Genomic DNA, 22,784 nt, shown 5'->3' with positions numbered 1-22,784 from the left:
CCAAATAAAATCAGGCTGCCTTCCATGGTTTTCGAAAATCAAAGATTGGCTCTTTAGATTGGGGGTGGGGGGGAGGAAGTGTATGGAATGATCCACATTCTATTTCAAAGAATATACTAACACAGTTCAATAAAACCTATTGGAACTTGGTGGCACTTGGCACTTTAACATCATGTTTTTTAAATGTTAAGTGGTTTTCATTTTGAACTTTACATGGATTATATTGAACCACCACAAGCACGATCACTTTATATACAATTTGTTTGTTTCAACTTTATTTTGGCTTTACTTAGCCATAAAAGCAAGAAAAAAAGAGATAAAACATTTTATAAGGGGATATCCTCAAAACCTTTTACACATATCTACATAGACAGGGAACGATAAGATGGAAGGAGACAAATTTACAATTTCCCATATTTACAGTTTTTCAATTATTTACAAATACCGTCCTAAAACCAACAATCTCATTGCATAAATAAGTTAAAATAGTAGTTTTTAAAAGCCAGGCTATAAAACATTTAATTAGATTGCTTAATTTTGTATATTGTATTTTTTTAAGTAAAGTGGAGGAAACTAGAGTCTGGTTATATACACTATAGCTTAAGACCAAGCTTCTTCCAAATCAGATAAACATTAAACAGGAACCTACTTGTACAGAACACAACCAGTTGTGAAGTGTTGGACTTAATTATTCGTTCAGCTTCTTTGTATGTCCTAACGCCCATATTTTTACATAAGGGTCTTATCCATCGAGTCCTGGGGGACTTATAGACCGGGCAAAAGAGTAGATGAACATCATCCTCTTTCGCCTTTTGCAAACAAAGGGTGCAGAGATCAGTCTCTTTATTGCCCCCCACCTACATGTATTTACATTTGTCTGAAGGACCCTGTATCTAAATTGCAGATATAGGGATTTTGCTAATGGTGGTCCTATCTCATTCATAAGAGTTCAAAAGAAGCACTACCCTTTACAATCAAAAACTTCTGAGTTAAGGTACCAGTTGTTGAGCTATGTAATATTTCATTTTTATTGTATGACCAAAAGGTGGATTTAAAAGCTTTTTGCAGATAGAAGTCATGCTCTGGGGCTCTTCCCAAAAATGGGAAAGCCCTAGCCTAATACACCAAAATGAAATATGTTTTATCCATGCTATATTCTTATACTCATCAATCTGCATGATTTCTATTAGACCGCTTCTGTAGTTAAGCAACTCAGGAGTAGTCCATAACCTTACCCAGTAAAGTAACGGCCTTAAAGTAACTTCATAGTCTGTGCGTTTTATGTCAATATCCAGAAACACTGGGACTAGGGGAGTTCTAATCGGTATTTTGATTAACCTACGTATGAAGTTATTTTCATCCCGTTCAAAGTTCCTTTTGCAGGATGGCCCCCAAACCTCAGCACCGTAAAGTGTCACTGATTGGGCCTTTGCTTTAAATACTTCCAATGCTGGTGTAATAGCCTTAGAGTGACTCCCGCCATGTACTTTTAAGATAGGCAACAAATTTTGTTTAAGGGAGACTACTTTTCTCTAATTGCCCCTTCCATGAGAGGTTACTATCCAGCATATTACCTAAATAATTAAAACTCCCCACGTATTTAATTTTTGCTTATTTAGGGTCAAATTTTTCTTGAATGATTTTTGCAGGTTTATGGACATATATTTAGTTTTAGATGAGTTGATTTCTAGTCCCTTTCCCACACAATAGCTATAAAATGCATTCACCAAATTTTGGAGTCCCTTCGGAGTCTGTGAGATGAGGATAGTGTCATAGGCAAAAAGTAATGCCGTGATCGCTTCATCACACAATTTTGGGGAGTCATGGCTACAATCCCCCAAATATGTAGGTATATCATTCACATACAGTGAGAAGAGCGTAGGCGCCAGCACACATCCTTGACGCACGCCCCTTCTCACTGGTATGGCCTTTTGTAACTTCTCCCTTCCCCCATCTCACTTTGGCGTAATTCCCTGTATGGAGTCTGATTAATTCTACAAGAAGTTCACCTGGGACCCCCAATTTTCTTAATGTGTCCCACAAAAGGGAGCGAGGGACGAGGTCAAAAGTGGCCCTCAAGTCCATAAAAGCAATGTACAAACTACCCTTCCTTATATTAATGTATTTCCAGCAAATACAACTGAACCTGAATACTTGGTCTACATTGCTGATTTTTGATCTAAATCCTGCCTGGAATTTAGTCAGTATCTGTGACTCCTCCATCCATCCTAAAGGTCTATTTAAAATAGGTCTGGCAAAAACTTTCTGTAAAAGATCAATTAAACTAATTGGGCGGTAATTGGCTGGGTTTTAAAAATTGTGACAATTTCTGCCCCTTTCCAAGTCTCAGGGATTGGCGTGCCTGCCACTATAGAATTGCATAAAAAGTTAATATAAGGCCCCCAAACTTTCATATCATGTGTTAAAAGATCCCCAGGAATTTTATCAGGTCCTGGGGCTTTTCCTGGTTTGATGGCCTGTAGTGCCTGGATAGACTCCTCTAAACTAAAATATAAGGAAACTGTGATAGGGGCTAGATCGACCTCTTGTTCTTCTATACACGAACCCACTTCATTTTGGGAGTATAATTTAGAGAAGTGGTCGCACCAGGTTTTTTTGTCTAAGTAAAGACCCTTAGATGATCTGCTGGTCTTATTCCCCATTGATATTAAGCACCAGAAAGTGCCCTGATCTCTCATTTTGGCAGCAATTAGGAGATCCTCCAAGATTGTCTCATCCCATGCTTATTTCGTCTGTATTAGAATCTTATTATGCGCATGTGGGTTCTTAGTTTTAACTGCCTGAATCAGGTGAGACGTAGCTAGACTGCATTCTTTGTTGTACCAAGGGTTGCCCGAGACTGAATGACTGCAATTTAAGTTCTTGTCCTTATCATAACTTTTACTAAGAAGAGGTGTTAAAGCCTCAATCAATTGGTAGTGCATATCTACTACACCGTGGGTGCCTAATGAGAGATTCTGGCAGGATGCAGCAATATCTGAGAAGGTATTATAAATATTTACCAGCGTTGTTTCTTTGGCCAAAATGTAAGGCCATTTCAGGGCACGCCTGTTATTTGTTACCTGGAGTTCACAGAAGTGCTATTTACTACAGTGTCTACAGCTGTTTTAGAAGTAAAAGGCTGACAATCTAGTTTTAGTTGAAGCGGGAGGTGGTGCTCTCTGTCCTAAAGTCTACTTTAAATTCAGTTATTAAATACCATAGACTTATGGAGACAAATATAAAATCTATATGCGACTTGGAGTTGCCTTTACAAAATGTTGGAGCTGATGGTTTATCTGCCTGAGAACGGCCATTACAGGCCCTTAGGTCGTGTCCCACAGTTAACTGTAAGATCTGAATTGCTGCCACCGTGTTTTTAACTGCCCCAGTACTATCTAGAGCAGGAATATCATTAGCTCTATCCTGTTCATCAAATAGATTATCAAGGCCCAGTACTGGCTCAAATTTACAATTAAAATCCCCACCTACAATCACTTGTACGTTGGGACCTAGTGTGTCAAGATAAGAGTCCAAATACTCTATCACCTTGGATTCCTTGTTTAGGGGATTTGTCCTATTATATACATTTATTAAGTATATAGTTTCTTTATCTTGTGTCACCATCTTTACACCTAGTAGGTCCAGGCATGAAATAGAGAGAAGGGTAACTTCAATTTCCAGAGAGATTTTTATCCAGATCACTAGGCCCCCAGATGCTCTTCCTCTTACTGAAGGGATAGCTTTGTGGTAGAAGGTTTTATAACCAACCAAGCCTGTGTGGAATATCTAAGTCCCAGGTATCCTGCAGGAGAATTACATCATAATCATCAGTGTAAGTACACCAAACAGTATCCCTGAGATTCCTAGATAGGCCAGCTATATTCCGTGACATAAATTTAACAATCCGATTATCATGGGAAGTTATTAGTAATGGGTCCACTTGGCTAGTTTGGGAAACTATTCCTCATACTGCGGAGGATTTATCATTGGTTCCTCCTTTTAGAATTTTACTAGAGCTAATTGTTTCCATCTCAGTGCTATTATTGCTAGGTAAGGCTAATAAACCATCACCAAAGTCCAAATTGCTCTCTCCCAGTGTATTTGGTACTTGCTTAGTAGTAAAAGTCTCTATCACCTTACCCCTTTCTAGCGCTCTAATGTTTTCTTCCTGGGGGATTATAATGGCACTACAATTAAGTAGTCAGTCTACCTCTTCAAGATTGAGACCATCAAATCTGTTCTCTAGAGGGATAGTTAGAAGCTGTTGTCTTGGATGCCCATCATACTTTGGCTTATAGAAGTAACCCAAGGGGAGTGCACTTATAAGCGTATTACTACCCTGCAGTTCTTCCATACATTGCAAGCCCCTTTTAGCTTGTTGGGGGCGCCTAAAGTTGATAACCACACAGTCTCCTCTTATGTCTTTTAATGAGTGCCCCAGCCACCCTACCCTGCGGACCATCAATATATCGTGGGTGTCAGCCGGATGGAACTGCTTAAATTTAACCAACCAATCAACAACCTTATTGCGGGGATTTTGCCAAGATTCTTGTTTATCCCTTTTAAGAGAGGGTACCCCTGAAAGGACTATTACGTATGGTGAAAATTCCGCGGGTAATTGTAAGACGTCAGTATTTGGCATCAAATCTGTTCCCTTAGGACTATATACTTTGGTCATACCTGGGGTTTGCTCGGACTTCCCTGGGCTGTCAGTCTATCTGCCCTTCTAGTATTAGGACATGCTATGCTAGAGTATGTGTATGGTCCTTTCTGCCCTCAATCGGGCAGGTGGCCTTCTGTGGGGGATTTGTAAGTGTCGCCGGGCTTTCTACTTCCCTTCCTATTGAGGTGGTAAGAGATGCGGGGTTACTCCCTTTCCAGCTGGTAGTTTGTTCCTCGTTCCCTAATTTCTCACACAAGTGTTCTATTCTTGCCGTAAATTGTGTTAGACTAGCTATCAAGTCTCTCAAGTCCCTCCACTTTCTCTTTTATCATTGCTTCAAGGGAATTCTTCAGCGCCGTTTCTAATTTCCCAAGACGTCTCTCCAACCCTATATCCGAAATAGTGCTACCACTGTCTGTTTGTGTGCTAATGGTCTTTGTTGAGACCATTTGCCTACCCCCCCGCTCAGGTGTTTCCAGTTTTTGGTCTAGCTCCCCCGACTTCTTTACTATTTCTTTTATTCTTCACTATAGGGATTGCCATATTTTTCTTCGGGCCCTGGTCTTGTCCCTTATATGCTGTGCCTAGTCTATGTGAGCGAAGTCTCGCTCTTAATATAGGACTAGATTTAGATGTATCTTCCTCAGAGGAGGTGTCCACAGAAGACCTTGGGGTATTAGACAAGTGTGATATATTGGGTGAGACCACTATAGGGCTGGGTAGAGTTGTACGCGCGGAAACCAGAAGGGGTGATGGTGAATGAGGGGGCTGGCCATTAGGGATAACTTCATTCATGTTTTTAGCGGATGTATCCACCTCATGGCCACTACCTGGCCCTTGTTTAGCACCCTGCTTGTTAATAAGAACAACAGGGTAAAGGTTAACAGCAGGTGATTTAGCATTAATGATTTTGCCCAAGGACGATCTCTTCTGCACCTCAGCTATACTTAGCGATAATCTTTTCTCAGTCATGGCTATTTCGCGTTGTAAAACGGATTCAGCTCTAATCAGGAAAGCATCCATTGTACCCGCAACTCCCTCCCCCACTCTCTGTACATTCTTACGGTTAGCTGCCATGAAACAGAGGTATAATAATATAGAACACCGAGGACCAGTTTCAAGTGTCTTACTTATCAGGGGGGTGGCCCAGCCCGGCCTCTACCGGTCTCGGATGGCCACAGATGGCCCAGCCCTTGTCCCGGGCTTCTCCCGGGACGCTCCCGCGCAGCGGTAACCCGGAAGTATTATGTAGGGCTCGTTCTGACCAGGGGCGGGGCTGTCCAGGCAACACGGACCAGGTGGGAGAAGTGAAGCAGGAGCTCCTGGTAAACGGAGTCCCTGCAGTGTTAGTCACTGCCCCTCTGAGCCCCAAGACAGCGATGAAAACAATGACAGCTCCCAGATGACCTGCGCCTCCCCTGAGACCAGGTTCGAAGCGGCACCCTACCTCCGAATGCCATGAAAATAGGTGGGCGAATGCCACTGTCACTTCTACGTGCCAGTCTTGTAATTCCTCCATAGAAACTATAGAGAATTATGTTTTTTTTGCCCAACTTGAGGAAAGCATGGATTATTCCTGCTTGTAGGCGGTCATATACTCGTCCTGCAGATGCTAGACGTGTATTTAGCGCCTATTCAACAAGGTGGCTTGTCTTCACCTTATCTAGGTACATCCTCTATGCGTGGTGGCTGAGATCCAGAGTGGTTAAAAAGACCCACTGTAGCGGTTTGTGCATAAATACAGTGGGTAGTCAGAATGGGTTTCTAGTCTAAAAGGTTGTAGAAACAATGATGTGCTTTTTTTATTTAAATTACATTGTAATCAATTTTATATAATTCTTAAACCTGCTTGCTATGTCTAGTTTTTAATTTCTCATGGATGTTAGCGTTGATTGATGAAATAAATACAACATATTACTATTGTGCATGGATCTCATCGACAGCATTTTATAGGTTTTGTGATTTTTTTCTTGTACGCTCTATGATCATGCTATTGGTCGAGTAAATAAAAATAAAATATAAGTTGTTCTCTATTCACAAATGAAAAATCTTTCCCACATATGTTCACACATTTTCAAACATTTGGTCTTTGAAACCGTTATGTTGAAAGTAACTAGTTCATACAATTTCATAGTAGGATGGGATTAAAGGTTGGGGGATTGGGAGTTTTTAGGCCTTGTGGTGGTCACCAGCTATGTCACTTCCTACACATTACATGGATTGCTTGTGTTGGTGTTCAGAGTCCAGAAAGTGCAAACTAATCACTAGCCGCTGGGTCACTTCCTGTTTATTGCATGGTGGTACGGGTTAGAGTGCGTCAGGGGTCGATTGGAAGGAGACTTCACATGTTCTCAGTTACTTCCAGGGTTAGGGGTCATGGGGGGAATCACTTCCTGACCAGCAGGCCTGGGTCAGGAGTCATGGAAGACTGGGATGGTGTGTGAGGTAACTTAGTTCCCAGCCCTGGGGCCATTGGTAAATTAATTCACAGGGTGTGACTACAGGTTAGGAGTAACAAGTACAATTTGCTTGTCAGGTGGGCTTCAGAGGAGGAAATTCCTGGTCATAGCGAGCTGTCATATCATGCAAACCATGCCAACTTGTTTGATGAGAAGTATCCCGCTTTATTACAGGCATAGATGCAATCTAGAGCAAACACAATAAGTTACTCTCTTTTTATGCTAATTTTACTTACATAATTCACCTCAGGTTCAAGTTTTTGATGGCGCTCTCTTCTCTAAAATGAAACAAAGACACTAATAAATTTGGTGCACAGAATGTCCTGCTGAGAGCTTTAGCAATAGGGATATTGAAGCATTTGCAGCAGATAGCAGTGATAACTGTATAATTTAACATGTTATAATAATTTCATAAAGCATAAAAGATTGACTCGCCTTTTCAGCCTTAGGGTGCCAATATAAACACTAGATGCCACTTTAACCCTGGCAAAAGTGCCTTACCAAAAATCTGTGTTTTTGCTTTGATACATATTAAAGCAACACCATTAAAACTTGAATCTGCCTTTTTGACATTTTCCTAATATCACCCTTTTGCCATGTTCTTCTATACAGCCAACGAACTACTTGGTGACTTGCAATTTCTTTACAATGCTTTCTCATCATTTACACACATCTATTTGCTACTTGTAAAGCATGCAGACAGGGTATAAACAAAACTGAATACCAGAGCCCTTTCCATAGTACACCTAGGAAAATTGATAAAAAGCTTACGTGCAAGACAGAATATGCGATATATGTATTGGAGTGCCCCTGCGGATTGAAATATGTAGGGAGCACTCGACCCCAGTGTCATAAGAGAGTTCTACAACATCTACGGGCTATTAAAAATGGGGATGAATCATACCCTGTGGCTCGCCATTTTTCAGCAGCTCACGCTAAGCACTCTGATCTGTTGAAATACTATGTAGTTGACTGCATCCCACCCCTGAGGCGCGGAGGGGATAGAAATGCTAGATTAAGAAGATTGGAAACAAAATACATTCTTGAGATGGACACTAAGAGTCCGAATGGTTTGAATTCAACTGAAGATTTTTATACAGTTTTTATAATTTATATCTGAGAATTATGGTGTGTTTTAAATCTGTATATATCTTCCTAGGTCCATCTACAATGAATAAGTCGTTATGCCGCTCACAAAAAGAATCAATTTTAAGTATTTTATACTATCACTTATTTTCACTAGGTTAATTTTGGTTTCAGGGTGTGAACACACTGTTCTGATATATATTCTTCTTGTGGATGATTAGGAGCATGCCCACTTGGGCTATACTTATGAATAATTACTCCAATGTTCCTGCGTGGATTAGTGGCTAAATAAGATTTTTGTCATGTGCTTAGAATACATTCATTATTGATGTAGCCATAGAGGACTTTTTAGCATAGATTTTTTAATCATGCATATATTTTAGAAAGTTCCTTTCACCTGGTTGATTTTAGTAATGGGATGTTTTTATCATAAATAATGAATACAATTATTTATTGATGTTTTTTACTCGGTTTTGTAAATATTTATTGTGAATGTTTACCAAAATTGCAACTTGCACATGAATCTGGCACATTTTGCACTTTATATGTACTGTATTTATCAGCTAGTTTTGCACAAGATGCTTATGCAAATGCAAAATGTGTAAGCCTATATGCACTGTATTTTACAGTTAGTAATGAATTTACGCAGGGACTGAGTCTTTCATCCATATCCATTAAGTTTGGAACTGCACTGTCACTTTAAATGGTGTTGATCTGCCCGTGTGATGTGTCTGTGATCAAGGTCCGAGAGGGACCGAAACGCGTCATGGCGGTGGTGTTGGGCGAGTAATTGAAAAATAAAAAAATTCAGCACGATTTTGGTCTGCATCGTCTCTTGGGATTCGATTCCTGTGTGCTAGAGGCGAAATCAGGACATCTGTTTATCTATACATCTATAAATAAATATCTATATACACTTATTTTATCTATACAGCTCAACATTACAGTGTGGTCTTTGCCACTGGGCAGTTATAGTTGGGTCAGTTTCAACAGAAAGCTTTTCATGTTTTGCTAATATCTTTGGTACAGTTTAACAAATCAGCACAACTTTCCCCAGCAAAAAAAGGAAAGGTTCATCTACCTAAAGTCTTTTATGGAAAGATTTGCACTGATCCGTCATGTGGGGACCCAGAAGAAGGTGCCTCAAAATATTACTATTTCCAGGTTATTTCCCATAGGAAACTTTGCTCTCCACTACAGAAAAACATCTGAATTGATTTAAACCAAATTTGGCAAAAAGTCAGATCTTTACTCAAAGCATTTTTTATGCGAGTTGGTGGAAGCTATAGACTGCCTACTTATGCCTGCTACCACTCTTGGTGTAAAGCAGGTCAACCAGGACTCTCCAGCCATCTGTCTTGGGCTTTTCTTTGAATCCAACTCGAGGTGTAACCCATCTCTTAGCAGTCAGCCTCAAGGTCTCAGCACCAGGCGCTTCTTGGCCTTCCTCTTTTCCCTTTCCCTTGAGGGTTCCAGGTCAAGCCTTGCCTGGTGGTGTTTGACCCGCACTTTGAGGGTGTGAACTGTCCAGCCCTAGCGTCCTTTCAAGATTTCTTGATGGGCAGGGGGTTGGGAAGTTTGGTGCCATAAGCCGTTGGTAATGAGGTATGGCCAGCAAATTTGGAGGATTTTCCGCAGACAGGTGTTGAAGGTCTGGACTTAGTTGGTGGTGGTTACCATTTTCCTCCAAATTTCTGCTCCATACAGAAGGACTATCATTTGGCGTTAAAAAGCAGTTAGGTCCTTGAAGCTTCACAACTTTGGATGAATGAAGAGTCCTTGTTTTGCTGATTCTTGCCTTGACATCGGAATCTGTGCTACCCTGCTCTTTTAGTGGGTGTATGCAAAACCTGGAATTCCCCATCTTGGGGGAAGTCTGTGCAAAGCCATCTGCATAAAAAACGCTATTGTACTAATGCACTAGTGGTTTATGCAAGGTTTGCATAATTGGCTGCTGATATTACAGAAATTCTCAATTTAAAATTTAGAGCTTAAACTATACAGGTGCTGTCCATGTCGAGGCCCATTGCAACCAGCACAGGCATTCGGAATGCTACCTTTAAAAGTTGCTTCTAAATACTCATTGAGGAAGACACTATTGTCGTTTTCCGCCTGAACTAGGGGCATCTTAAAATGGCTGTTTGCACAGCTATCAGAATTTGCTCTGCTCCTCAACAGCAGCGGTACTTGCATGCATTGTAGGTTGTTTATTCTTCATTGCACAGCCTGAAGCACTTGGGACAACCCTACTTGATAGGCTTTATTTATTGTGTTGTCTGCAGATATTTTGTTCCCAACATGTATGCCTGTAGCTCATGCAAAACAGCAGGATAAACATCCATTCAATTATTTTCTAAAAAAGCAGGTGTTACCAAATCCTAACAGTTACAAAGGCTTTGCATAGTCTGGGCAGGAACACCCCTTACAAATCTCAATCTCTTAAAAGGCTTGTAAATTTCATAATGTATTAAAAGGCTGCAAGGTGGCATGTTTCTGTAAAACAGCCACTAATCCCTTGCTGTCAGTAGATAATTGGAATCTCAAAAATATAAAAGCTACATTTTGGATAAAAACAGTCACTGTCCTAGATGCCCTCTCTAAATACTCAGTTAAGTATTTGTCAGTAAAATCAATATTGTCAATTTAGGACAATACTTCGTGATTATCCTGTTGGGAATTCCATTATTCTCTCTGAATGTAACCAAAAACTGTTTTGTACCCTGTGGGGATTACTTCTAAGCAAACTGGATACTACCAAATCTAAAGGTGGTAAAATATTGTTGCTCAGGCACAACATATTGATGGAAAAAATACTTGCTATGTCTAACGTCACTTAGCCACAAAGATTGCCATGAGCCCCGTAACATGGGATATTTGTACCACATAAGAATGCGCAGGATTTATATAGTGCAATACACAACAGTACCAGTGGTCTGTTTAACCACTGGAAAGAGGTTTACATAGTCAAGTGAATGTAATTCTGTCAGGGTAGCTTTTATATCACGCTTGGCTTCTAGCATTAGTGAGTTTTGGGATTAAACCTGCAGTTTAATCCAAGAGGAACAACATTCAAGTTTGAATCTTACAGTCAATCAAATGGAACTTTATTTTGGCATCTGCCATAAAAGTATACAATAAATAAAACCTACAATATATAAAAACATCTTCATGGTACAAAAAGAGTCAGTTACCAGCATACATAGGTTTAAAATTACCCAGGAGATTCTTAAAAATGTCATAAACCAGCACAATTGCCAAAGGGCCCATATTCCAAAGTGCTCCAATAAAATCACAACTGCGATAGCAGCCCTTCTTTTTGCCCACATCAGTCCTAGAAAATTACCAACTGCACAAGCATAGAAAGAAGGATCGGCTCTTAAAATCCATAATGCTGCACAGTGACTTGAGATGCACAACTACTTACAGAGAGGTGCAATCCAAGAAGTTCAACCCTTGGCATACGCAGGGCATACAAAAAAATACAGAAGGTATAGACTCAGATTGGCCTTCGCAAAAGGGACAATGCTCTGAGGCTGCGGCCACCCACCTTGCTGTGAACAACTTCACAGGGAGTGACCCCCCTCTAAACCGGTGCTATAACTTCCTGTCTAAAGGAACTGAGATCCAGTCCCCAGTACCACTCCAGACCCCTGTCAGGGTGGAACACCTTACCTTATATTCCGCCCTCTGAAATGTGAAAGCCCAAGAAAGTTTTCAACAAAACCTTAGAAGGGATTTTGTCTACAGTAGGAGGCGGCCAGTGTCCACCAAACCCTAGAGAGGCCAACAGCTTTTTGATTGAAGACAGCCATGGGATATTATTAGACCCATGAGCCTTGATCTTCTACGGTAGCTGCATCGTGTACCAACTCCAAGGTCACCCAAATTCTCAGCCAATAAAGCAGACAACACAATAATGCATTAAGGGCTACTTTTATTAGATCCATGTTCAGAAATAAATGGGGGTTACAGCAGGGCGCTGGACAGGAGTGATAAACTTTGTTTTTGGATTTCTCCAGACCAGCAAGGTCACTGAGGCACCATAGCTTGGCTTGACACCAGCCCTTGTTGTCTCACTCTTTCTTGGCGTTATACCCTGCTTCTAAGCCTCTCTAGTAGCCAAAATCAGGGAAGTGTTTTTTACCTTTATAGCTTTGGCTAAAGGACACCTTTGCTCCCTACACTATTAAATCAGCTATTCCTTCCGATAGAAGACTACTTCTAATAGCAGGGGAGATTAAATATGCTGCTACCCTCTCAAGAAATGTTGCATGAAGCACACTAATCTTCAATATATCCTTGTATAATTCCCTACAGTCCCTCAGCTTAGGCAAACTCGCCAATATGTAATTCCTGATATTTAGCAAAAGTTTAGGTTTCTCCGCCACCTGTATCCAATTGAGACTGCTTTTTATCGGATGTAAGCTCAAGGTCACCTGTGCTAGTGAGGGTGAAAGGATTGACCACAAACTTACTGAAAAGATTAGAAAATCTTAAGGCAGAGGATCGTGGTCACTCGCGGATTTTCATATTTTCGACTTGATACCACAGCTTTAGGTCTACCAATATGTAATCAATCTGCTTTTGGACACGATTGTTAAAAGTGTAAGCCTCCTTTTGATCTGGTTTAGCCTAGCCATTAATGGTCCTGACTCCCAATATGAAGGGACATGCTTTCACTTGGGACAGCAGCCTGGGTACACCTTTTCACTGGGTTGACTTCCAGCTGGAGAATCGCCCATAGTTCGTCATCCTCTAATGTGAGTTCAATATCATCTTTATCAAGGGGCTCAAATGTTGTATTGAAGTCCCCGGCAAGAATAAAATTCGTACCCAAGTGATAATTCAAGAGGACATCAAGGGATTGGATCATTGGCGAGGCGACCCCTCCCCTTCACTCCAATGAGGGGGCTGCAATTTTGCTTTGAGCACTGCTACATTCCAAGAAACAACTGAAGTAACAGGTGGTTGGGAATTCACATCAGACTCTGCAGGAAGGTTGATCGATACACTTCACTTGTGATGGTCAGTTCCACTAATTCAGTGCTATGACGTACTGGATAAACTAGACCCTGCTTGCTTCTTGCCTAAGAGGGACTACAGTTCTCAAAAGATGGTTGGATGGCTACAGTACTAAGATTTGACATCAAGTGAAGAAGCCACAGTCTACATGAGAAGGGTTCTCTAGGCCTGTCCTACTATGTATGATTGAGCCCCTCAGTACCAAGTTATCAGATGAGGATGTTGAGACTGCATGCTAAGTGGAAAGCTAGTGTCAATCAGATGGATGCCATCTATGGTACAATCTCTGTAGGAGGGTGCAGTGATCAGAGTATTTAAGTCTTTGCACAAGGTAAAACAAAGTAGCCTTTATTTGAAATTGGTGCCTAGAGATGGCACCAGGGTCAATCCAGAGTCAATCATTGCTATCCAGCCCTAACGTTGCTGCTAGCCGATCAACTAGGTTCCCTTGTGCATAAGGCCTGTTGTCACCCACACCCATATATTTGAACTGAATACTTGAATTATTAGGAGGGCAAGACCGAATATCCAAAGCAACGAGGCCATCAGCAATATGCCTATCCGTAAAGTTAGATTAAACCAAAGGGTGAAGCGGTGTCAGAGCATGTTCCAGCTCCAATGATGTTGTCCCTAATGACCTAGTGACAGCCCCCCTTATACCTTATCCAAATGGGGGAGGGCCTAGCACCCTGGGAATCACTAGTTCACTTGAGTCAGAAAATCTTATCAAGGGGCACACACTAGGGTCTTTTAGAGGCCTTGCCAATGAAGCTTTTGAGGCAACTGTACTAAAGGATCCCGCTTTAGGGGTGCAAGATTACCTAGGATATGTACTTGCTCCCCTTAGAGACCGCACCGGGTTCAATTTGCCAATGAGTAAACCTAGCCTGGATTTCAACTTCCCTACCTGCACCTTAAGATCCATGATAAGAGGACATATGTAGTCTCATTGGTAGTTAACGGAATTGGCAATATCGATGTGTGCACCGGTGTGTTATTATCAATGGTTACCAACTCCTCATTTTGTTTCAACAAGTGTTGAAATAGATTTTGGCATAGTACTGTTAAGCTTAAAGTGGAGGCTACCACCAAGTCCGATACAGGCTGCGTGAACCCCAAGCACATGTTTTTGATCATTTGTGTTGCAGATGGTTTGTTAAAGTAACTGGAAATGTTTTGAGAGTGTTTGAGCTTTAATTTTACATCATTTTTAGAAACAGTAACTGCACTTCTAGTATTATTCAAAGTCTGGTTCCCAAGACAGCGGGTTGTCTTATTGTATTTGGCAACAGCTTGTGCTGGTTAGGACTTTATTGCCATGTTGACTGGCCAAAGCAATTTTCTCAGTTCACCCTGGACTCAATTACTAGCCACCTCCACTAATAGGCCAGTTCCAAACAGCCCCCAAAACAAAGCTTACGCCCTCACCTTGAGTGCCCACACTAGTAGGAGCTATTGAACAAGGACCCAATTAGCAGCGACCCTGTTTAAACCGAATATCTACCCGAGCCCCCCAGGCATCTCCCTCTCAGACCCCTCTCCACTCCTCCCTTGCCCCCCTTTGCCCGCTTCATGGCACAGCAGCTTAAGGGACAGGGTCCTACCCATCACCATCGAGCTCTGATGGGCCCACCTTGCAAGGATAGCCAGATTAAGCTGGTAAACTACAAAGGCATCCACGTATCAGCAGCACAGAGTGGCAATTTTTAACAGCCTTTGCTTGTAGCAAACTGTCAGCGTCCTGTTAGCAGAGCCCCTGCTAGTTGCAGTTCCAGCTCCTCCCTTGAGATGCAGTTAGGAGTGGATGATTATTGAATTGACTGACAGCTACTGGGATCCTTTTCTTCCTATAGTCATTACAGTGAAAGGGGGGTGTAAATTTGTTTGCAGGCTTAATAAAAACAGTAGTGGCTTACTGGCACCTGAAGTGACATCCAGTCCAAAACTCAAGGGGGGTGGCCCTGCCCTGGCTCTTGCAGGGCAAGAACGGGTCCGGCCTTAGCCTAGGTATAGCCCAGGCGTGTCCCACGCAGCCAGACAGCAGAGTGCTTAAGTAGCGCTGGTCCAATTGTGCTCAGGTGCAACTCAGTGCCAGGTTTCTGTGACTTGTAGTCCCCAGTGGTGTTTAGCAACGGTTGCTCCCCCTACAGCTGGTAGACTGATGCAAAGTGAGGCTCCTTTACCGCTGGCTCCCCCAGCGGTAAAGGAAAATCCTTAATGGCACAACAGAGCTCCTTCATCTTACATAATGCAGGGGGAGGCTTTAGGGCCCATTCCCATGCAAACTACTTCCTCCTTTTGCGAGGCATCAGTAACAAAGGGCAGAGGACAATCCTCTGCTAGGATGATGTCTCAGTGTTCATTAATTATGACCAGAAAACCATGTTTGCAGTGTGCAATATGTCCCCACTTTCATATTCGGAATCTGTCCAGTAAAAGTGGGGTTGGCCAACTTCCATTCTACTAAAGGTCTGTTTTTCTAGGGCATGAAGTGTCTTTATTAGACCATTGTTCCTTGGAGAGTTGATAGCCAAGTCCTTTTTATCACTATGACCGGAGACCAGCTTACAGCTTTCTCCCTATATTAGTACACCCTTCTCCTAGCCTTTGTTCAATTGCTCTTTCCTTCATCACAACACCTAGATGGTCTGCAATCCTCACTATCCTGTGAATAAGGTGAAGGATTATCAAGAGCATGTAAATATTGGTTGGGTGGTTTCAAAGTCCTATAGTTCCTCAATGCCCTCCTTTCTCTCCAGCGACTCATGATGGCAATTCAGTCTGGAATTTTTACGCATCCTTTCATTTCTTTTCATCTTCCTGACCGTATCTTTCAGTGTTTCATCTATCTGACTTTGGCTCGAGTTACAATTTTGGTGAACACCTGGTGTGACAAACCATACAGGTATACGTTTCTAAACGGATTTCATATTGATTTGTGATCGGGTTCCAGTGTGATAAAGTGCTGGCACATGGTCATTAGTTCGACCTTGATCATGCTTAGTAACATCTGGAGAGGACTAAATAGATAAATTTCATGTTCAAATAGACAGGAGCTTATCCAGATTAGTTCTGCATATGTTATAGCAACTCATTACATTGTTAAAGCAAATCCATATTGGATGATATTTACCATCACCCACAAACCACCATCTCCAACATTCCAAAGAATGACTACAGGAGAGCCAGAAGAAGCTGTAGTAAATGGGAGAATTACCCAACAAAATCACTCAGATTAAGTAAAAGAGGATATATGACAAAACTTGAGAAAACGAACACTTGGCTAGAGGCTAACTTTTACAAGATTCAATAAACAAACAAATTTATACACTGGAGATTCGACTCCTCAACCAATTGATTAATGGAAACCAACACAGAATTGTAAAAAAAAAACAAAAAAACCTTGGACATTATAAACTAACAACAACTATACAAGACTTTTCATTATTTCCCACATCGAAGTTTCAAGAGATCACCAAATCGGAGGCAAAACTTTGTCCATCATTTTTTCAAGAGATAAAAAATTATATTGGACCATTTTTAAATAAATCAAAATGTTTCTTCACATGTAAGAACTGTTCCCTAGGCAAACTGGTTCAAAACAAAAGAACTTGTAATAAATGGTCATCAACATGGCATTTGGGAATGCATCAACTGTGAAAGCACACGTGGTCTACAACATATGTCTATGTCATAAAAACTATATAGGAAGCACCATCAGCCGCTAAAACACACGATACAAGAACATTACCATAATAACCATAGGACGGATTAGAAACTACCTTTGGTTGAACATTGAGGAATATCTTCCACACCTACGCATATTCACCTGTTGTGGGAAAGAGAAACTCTAACACCTTAAAGGAGGCAATCTGAAACAGACTCCGGAAACAAGAAAGTGAGCCGATAAATGTAATACGGTCAAGGACTCAAAAGACCCAGAAGTGCACAACTTTCTTTTATAAAATGACACAATTATCTGAACTCAAAAGAACTTAACGGACAATGTGATAGAGTATGGACTTAAAATTGGAACACAAGCTTTATTTTATGGATTTAATGGCTATAAATATTACGCACCCACAATGTAACTGTTTTGTATACGTGTATCTGTAATGCAATGTAATTGGTTTACTCTGAAAACTTTCCGAATAAGGGAACCCAAGGGTTTGCATAACTAATGGCCACACAAAAGAATAAATGAATATATCAATTTCCATAACCACAGAAAAATACTATATTGGAGGCATACCCCGCCCCATATATGCACTTTTAATTGTTACACATTAATGAATGACTGAATATATCACAACCACAGTAATATTCAAATATATATTATTAGAGCCAATAAGTACCCACCACTACCTTCCTATCTCAAAATTCCACAATCAGAACCCATCAGGTCTATATTGAAACAAGGAAACTAGATCCCAGAATTGTGTAAAGTGATCCTCTTACTCATAACTTTGTTTAAAGAACTATATCCTAACATGGTAACACCAAGAATCCTAGAATAAAGTCACACAAGTGCCCAAACGTAAACAATTTTCTGGAGGCTAAACAAACCAAAACCATGAAACATCCCTAAACAGGTTTTCTCCACATTACATGCAATAGATAAGATTGTCTTCGACATAAAACAATTGTCTGTTGACCATTCCAAATGACTGCTAACAACGTCTGGCGAACCTTATGGCATAAAACGGCATTTCTACAATCAAACAAGATTTCAATGCCACATATCAATGCAAGAAAAACCCTTTGCCACATAAATAAGTTTTTCCTCAAACAAAAAAATGGAAACTGACTTATTAGAGTAAGGGGCTCTTTCCCAGACATCTTAATATGGTGGCTGCCAATATCCATAGTAGTTAGACCTGACATAGTAAATCAGGGGAGGGACTAAGTGCTTCCAATGCCCTATTAAATGACACTGATCGAGGAAGCCACACAATGGGAACCCAGCGGGAGCATGGCATGAGCCTGTCTCCCCCTGGGCTTTTTCGCGCAAATTTAGCGGGCCACGGCAGAGGATTGGTTTAGTTTAGTGGAGGGGCGGGTTTATAGGGAGCCTATATGTAGGGGTGGTTTGGCAGGAAGGCGCTCATTGTGGCGTCAGCCCTCAAAGACTTTCGCTGACCCACCCTATATAAAAAAAAATTTGGCCACTCTAAGACAGGCAATGTATTTCACACATTGTGTACATTGTAGGTGCTTTTGGGGGGTTGAAAGTCTGGAGCAGCATTATCCATCCCTCAGGGGATCCTTGGGGGTAGGAGGGGGGGGAATAACGTAGGGGAGGGGGAAGTGAAAAATGGGGCTGTTTCAAGAAAATTCGATGGATCTGTTTGGGGACAAGTATCGCAAAAGGTTGGGGTTTTTTTGAGATAATTTAAGATATTTATGACACAAAGTTGTTGTTTTGAAAGATTTAAGAAATGTACCCGACTTAATAAGGTGGCCTTTTTTGCTATGACAGTAGTAGTGGCTTGTGATTATTGCGCGACCCAGGACCGGAGAAACAGACTGACGCAGGTGATTCAGCACAGGCAAGACTATTATCTCGCCAAAATCGCTGTAACAGCTTGAATGTAGTCCTAAAGATCATCATAAGATATTGATATTAGTCTAATTATATTTCATGTGCACATACAGTACAGATGGTTAAAGTACGGAGTAAGATGGAAATAAAGTGTACACCAAAATGGCCATAACTTGACAACCAGTACTGGTTTTACGCAAATATGAGAGAAATCTTGTTTTACTTTTAAACCACAGATTTAACCTCATTGGAGGATATAAACATATGCTCTTATGAGGTAAACCAATTACCATTACATTAGTAATTGCTCAAACTAAGGTACAACAGTTTTTTAAATTTATTTTCATTTTTCTTATTACTTCACTCTGATTTGTACAATTCAGTGTTTATCTAAACTAATAGCCATCATTTAGAAAGAGTAAGAAAACTCGCAAGCCAGTGCCTGGCAAAAAGAGGGTTGACAACTCATTGTTAATTTGAGCATGCTGGAAAATCATTCTTATAACTGCAGCACGTAAGAACATCATGATGGGCAAAGAAATTGACGTGAACATGGACACTAAAATCTTACTGTCACCCATAATAGGCTCATTATGTGGAACATGAATGTGGGTATCACAAAGAGGAAACCATGTTTCACTCAATGGGGTGCACACATCATGGAATTGCTACAACAGATAAGTTGGTACTTCTGTCCCCCTTAACAATACAGCCTTGAAAAAGCCCCAGGTCACACAGCCACATAGGGTGTAAAACACAAGTTGGCTGATTTTGAGCACTTGTGATTCTACTAAAACCAAACATACTCTTTTGCTGCGGATATAGCTTATATGGAATATGCACAACAGAAGAAAATTGCAAGGAACAAGCATCTCGTTAAGAATGTTAATAAAACATGATATAATTCATGAGAAAAGTTGAGGAGAATCAACGAAATACAAACGAAAAAGGAAGTACAAGGTCTTTGAACTTTGGGTTAGTGCACCCAATACTCATCTATTTACCATTTTGGATGGTATTTAGGTTGAAACATTTAATTTCCCATGATGTGCACTACTCAAGTGGCCAATCCCATGGAAAGAGTCTGTATTCTAGGCTTTCCTTGGAGCACTGTCCGAGGATATTGCACATCTAATTGGTTATTTGTGCAAGCAGAACAGCTCATCTCGCTTAGCGTGTGTTTTGGCCATTACAGTATTTATAGTTTCTGGTTTTATCATGGGTGCAACTACTGTGCGCATATTTGTTGCCTTAGTCTCTAGCATGTATTCCAAGTTGTCATACACAGTAGCCCAGTAATTCAGTCAGCATGGCTCTCATCTGATATACATTTAAGTCGTTTTTAAATAGATGAGGATGTACCCCCAACACTAGCCATGTGGGCCCAGGAAGTCTCTTCAATTCCATCCTGACTATCTATAAGGTATTTGCCTATTGAACCAATGCACTTTTTTGAAAATATATAGTAATCTCCTGGAAGTCATATGGCATGTACATATGTTAGTATCTGACAAGGTAGCCAGCATCTGCTTCAACGGGATAGATTACTCAGAAGTGAAATATTTGTCAGCTAAGCTAGACTCATTGGAGAGTCTAGCATTACTACAAGGACTAGGAAATCTTTATTCCAAATGTTCAGTCAACGTACCTGTACAATTACCCTAATTACTACATGTCCACCATCATTTTAAAACATTCAAATTGTGATTCAAGACTCAATGGCATAATAGTGTTTCCCTTCACTATTTAAGATTAACACCATTTGGCAGAATAGGGGACCTTTGTGTCCGCTATGACATGGAGCTCCTTTTCCATGTGGTCTAATTGGCCTCATTCACTGCTGAAGCCATCTTATTATTATTTTGAGATTATCTGCTCTGCTTGATAGATGGAATCCATTTGAGCGTTCAGAGTGTCCAATCTTATGGTTTATAAAAAGTAAAGTGCTCATGCGTGTCCTGAAGCAGCAATATCATTTGGTCATCATTCCCACCAGTTTGAGACAGGATTATGAGGAACTTTAGTGTTACTCTCTAGTCCTATGACCCTCAAGCTCCATCTGGTGATGAACAGTTTGGATTGTCACCTCTGCTGTTCCAATAATTTGGACAGGTAGGTGATGTTGGGGCAGGGCCTTGGTATCTCACAGAGAGGCAATCACTAAGGTATATTTCTCCATAGTTGGAGGGGGCAGGGGTGTGGAGTCCTGTAAGACGTCTGAACCTATCTGCACAACTGTGACATCATGACTGCTATTTGATATGATTTCAACCAAAGGGGTTCATGTATGCATTAAATAGTGTTGGTGGCAGAGCAGAGAACTACATTTTATGCGGACTATATGTGGGAGGAACAAGCCTAGTCTGGCGCGTGTGTATGGTTTTGCATAGATGCATTACAAACCTGCAGCTCTGATGCAAGCCGATTAAGTACTTGGTGATCTACAGTGACAAGGGTGAAAGAGTACAAGTTGGATGTGTACATTGGAGTTGCCCTGGGATTGATAAGTACACCAATATTTGATAGAGCATTATTTGCACCACTACAGGTCTGAAGCCTGTCACTTAGATGGCAGTTTTTCTCCAAGTGAGAGGACAGTTAGTGGGTGACTGTTTCAAGCATTTTTATGCCTCAAGGCAAGCCCAAGATTTGACCGTAGTTAGATTGTCAAGGCCAAACAGATGGATTCTTTAGAATGGATATGTTGATTCTGTATTTAGAAGCCGTGGATCCATTCCTGAGATTGCAAGGTTCATATTAGGTTGGCGTTGATCACATAGGTGCTGTTTGTATCACAAGCAGAAGAGGATTTTTTCTTTTAGATTAAACTAGCACAAGTTTGCAGAGATCGAATAAAAGCAACAGCAAGCTTCTGTGACTCGTGGGGTGATAGTGGTAAGAAACATTTAGAGTGTTCATTTTAGAGGTAAACAGAAGATTGTAACAGTTGTGATGTGGGCGAGAAAATATTCTCCTTGCCTCAGCGGATATACATTCTCTGGAGTGGGCACAGCAGTCTGTGTACCTTCTTTCTAGAGCTCAACTGGCTAGGCTGTCATCATACTGCTGGTTACTTGGAGCAACAGGTGGACTAGACTGTCCGTTTAATCTAGAGAAGAATCCAGCATTTCAAGCAGTAGTTGGGTAAAGGCTACATTTTTTATCCAGTTTCAAAATCAGACATGACCTGTCTCTGATGTAGTCTAAGGTCTACTGTCAAGCTTGATTTCTATTAACCAGTCAGTCCATGATTGGCTGTTGGATCTCCTCTTTCTCAAATGCTTTTATCAAGGAGAACAGCATATCTAGGGCACTCCCACCATGATGGGATCATTAACAAATGTGGTAAAGCCAATGGAGTATTTTAATTAGGTGCTGGATACCTAGATTTATCAGCCAATATAGTCAATCTTCCCAGAAGGAGAGCTCACTCACATGGTCAGAAATTATATCTTTGCGTGCATTTCAAGCCCTTTAAGCATACTGAAAATATCACGTGGATACCCAATTATATTTTAACTAGTTTACTTAAAACGTAGTGCAAGGTCAAAAGCATATGATAAGACACCTTACACTAAAGACTGCATACAAGGCTTGCATGCATAGTACAGCCAAGAACAAAGAACCTACAGCAAGGAGAAAAAAAGAAATACCCCCAAAAAAACAACAACAAAAAACATCAACTCATACAACAAATCTACGGCTGGGCAGAGAAAAAGGGCAAACATTACCATCATCCAAGGTAGGCAAATCAGCACTGCCACGCCAGAGTTGGTGAAACAGGCCTGGTATCTGCTCAGACTACTGGTCTCAGGCTTGTAAAGCGGTTAAGAAAATTAGAAATCACTTCTGCTCCCAGAACTCTGCTGCAAGCCACAACGTGAAATTGTGCCAGCACTAATCAATATAATAGCTTGGTTATGAATTTGATAACCCATGCAGGAACGTGGAATAAGGATTAATAAACTGTAAATGACCGCTGAACTTACTAGCAGCCACAGGTCCCACC

The 22,784-nt window shown here is 41.0% G+C and overlaps 1 protein-coding gene across 1 annotated transcript in view; it reads right to left on the bottom strand.

The window, feature by feature from the left end:
* Positions 1-22,784, bottom strand: part of CAPRIN2 (caprin family member 2) — a 682,604-nt gene that overhangs the window by 451,138 nt on the left and 208,682 nt on the right. Inside the window, exon 11 of the mRNA XM_086952790.1 lies at positions 7,362-7,403. Within this exon, the coding sequence (XP_086808916.1) occupies positions 7,362-7,403 (42 nt within the window). The remainder of the gene's footprint in view (positions 1-7,361; positions 7,404-22,784) is intronic.

Source organism: Lissotriton vulgaris, chromosome 1_2 (genome assembly GCF_964263255.1).
Source record: "Lissotriton vulgaris chromosome 1_2, aLisVul1.2, whole genome shotgun sequence".
Taxonomy (NCBI): Eukaryota; Metazoa; Chordata; class Amphibia; order Caudata; family Salamandridae; genus Lissotriton; species Lissotriton vulgaris.
This window is presented reverse-complemented; position numbering and strand designations above follow the sequence as displayed.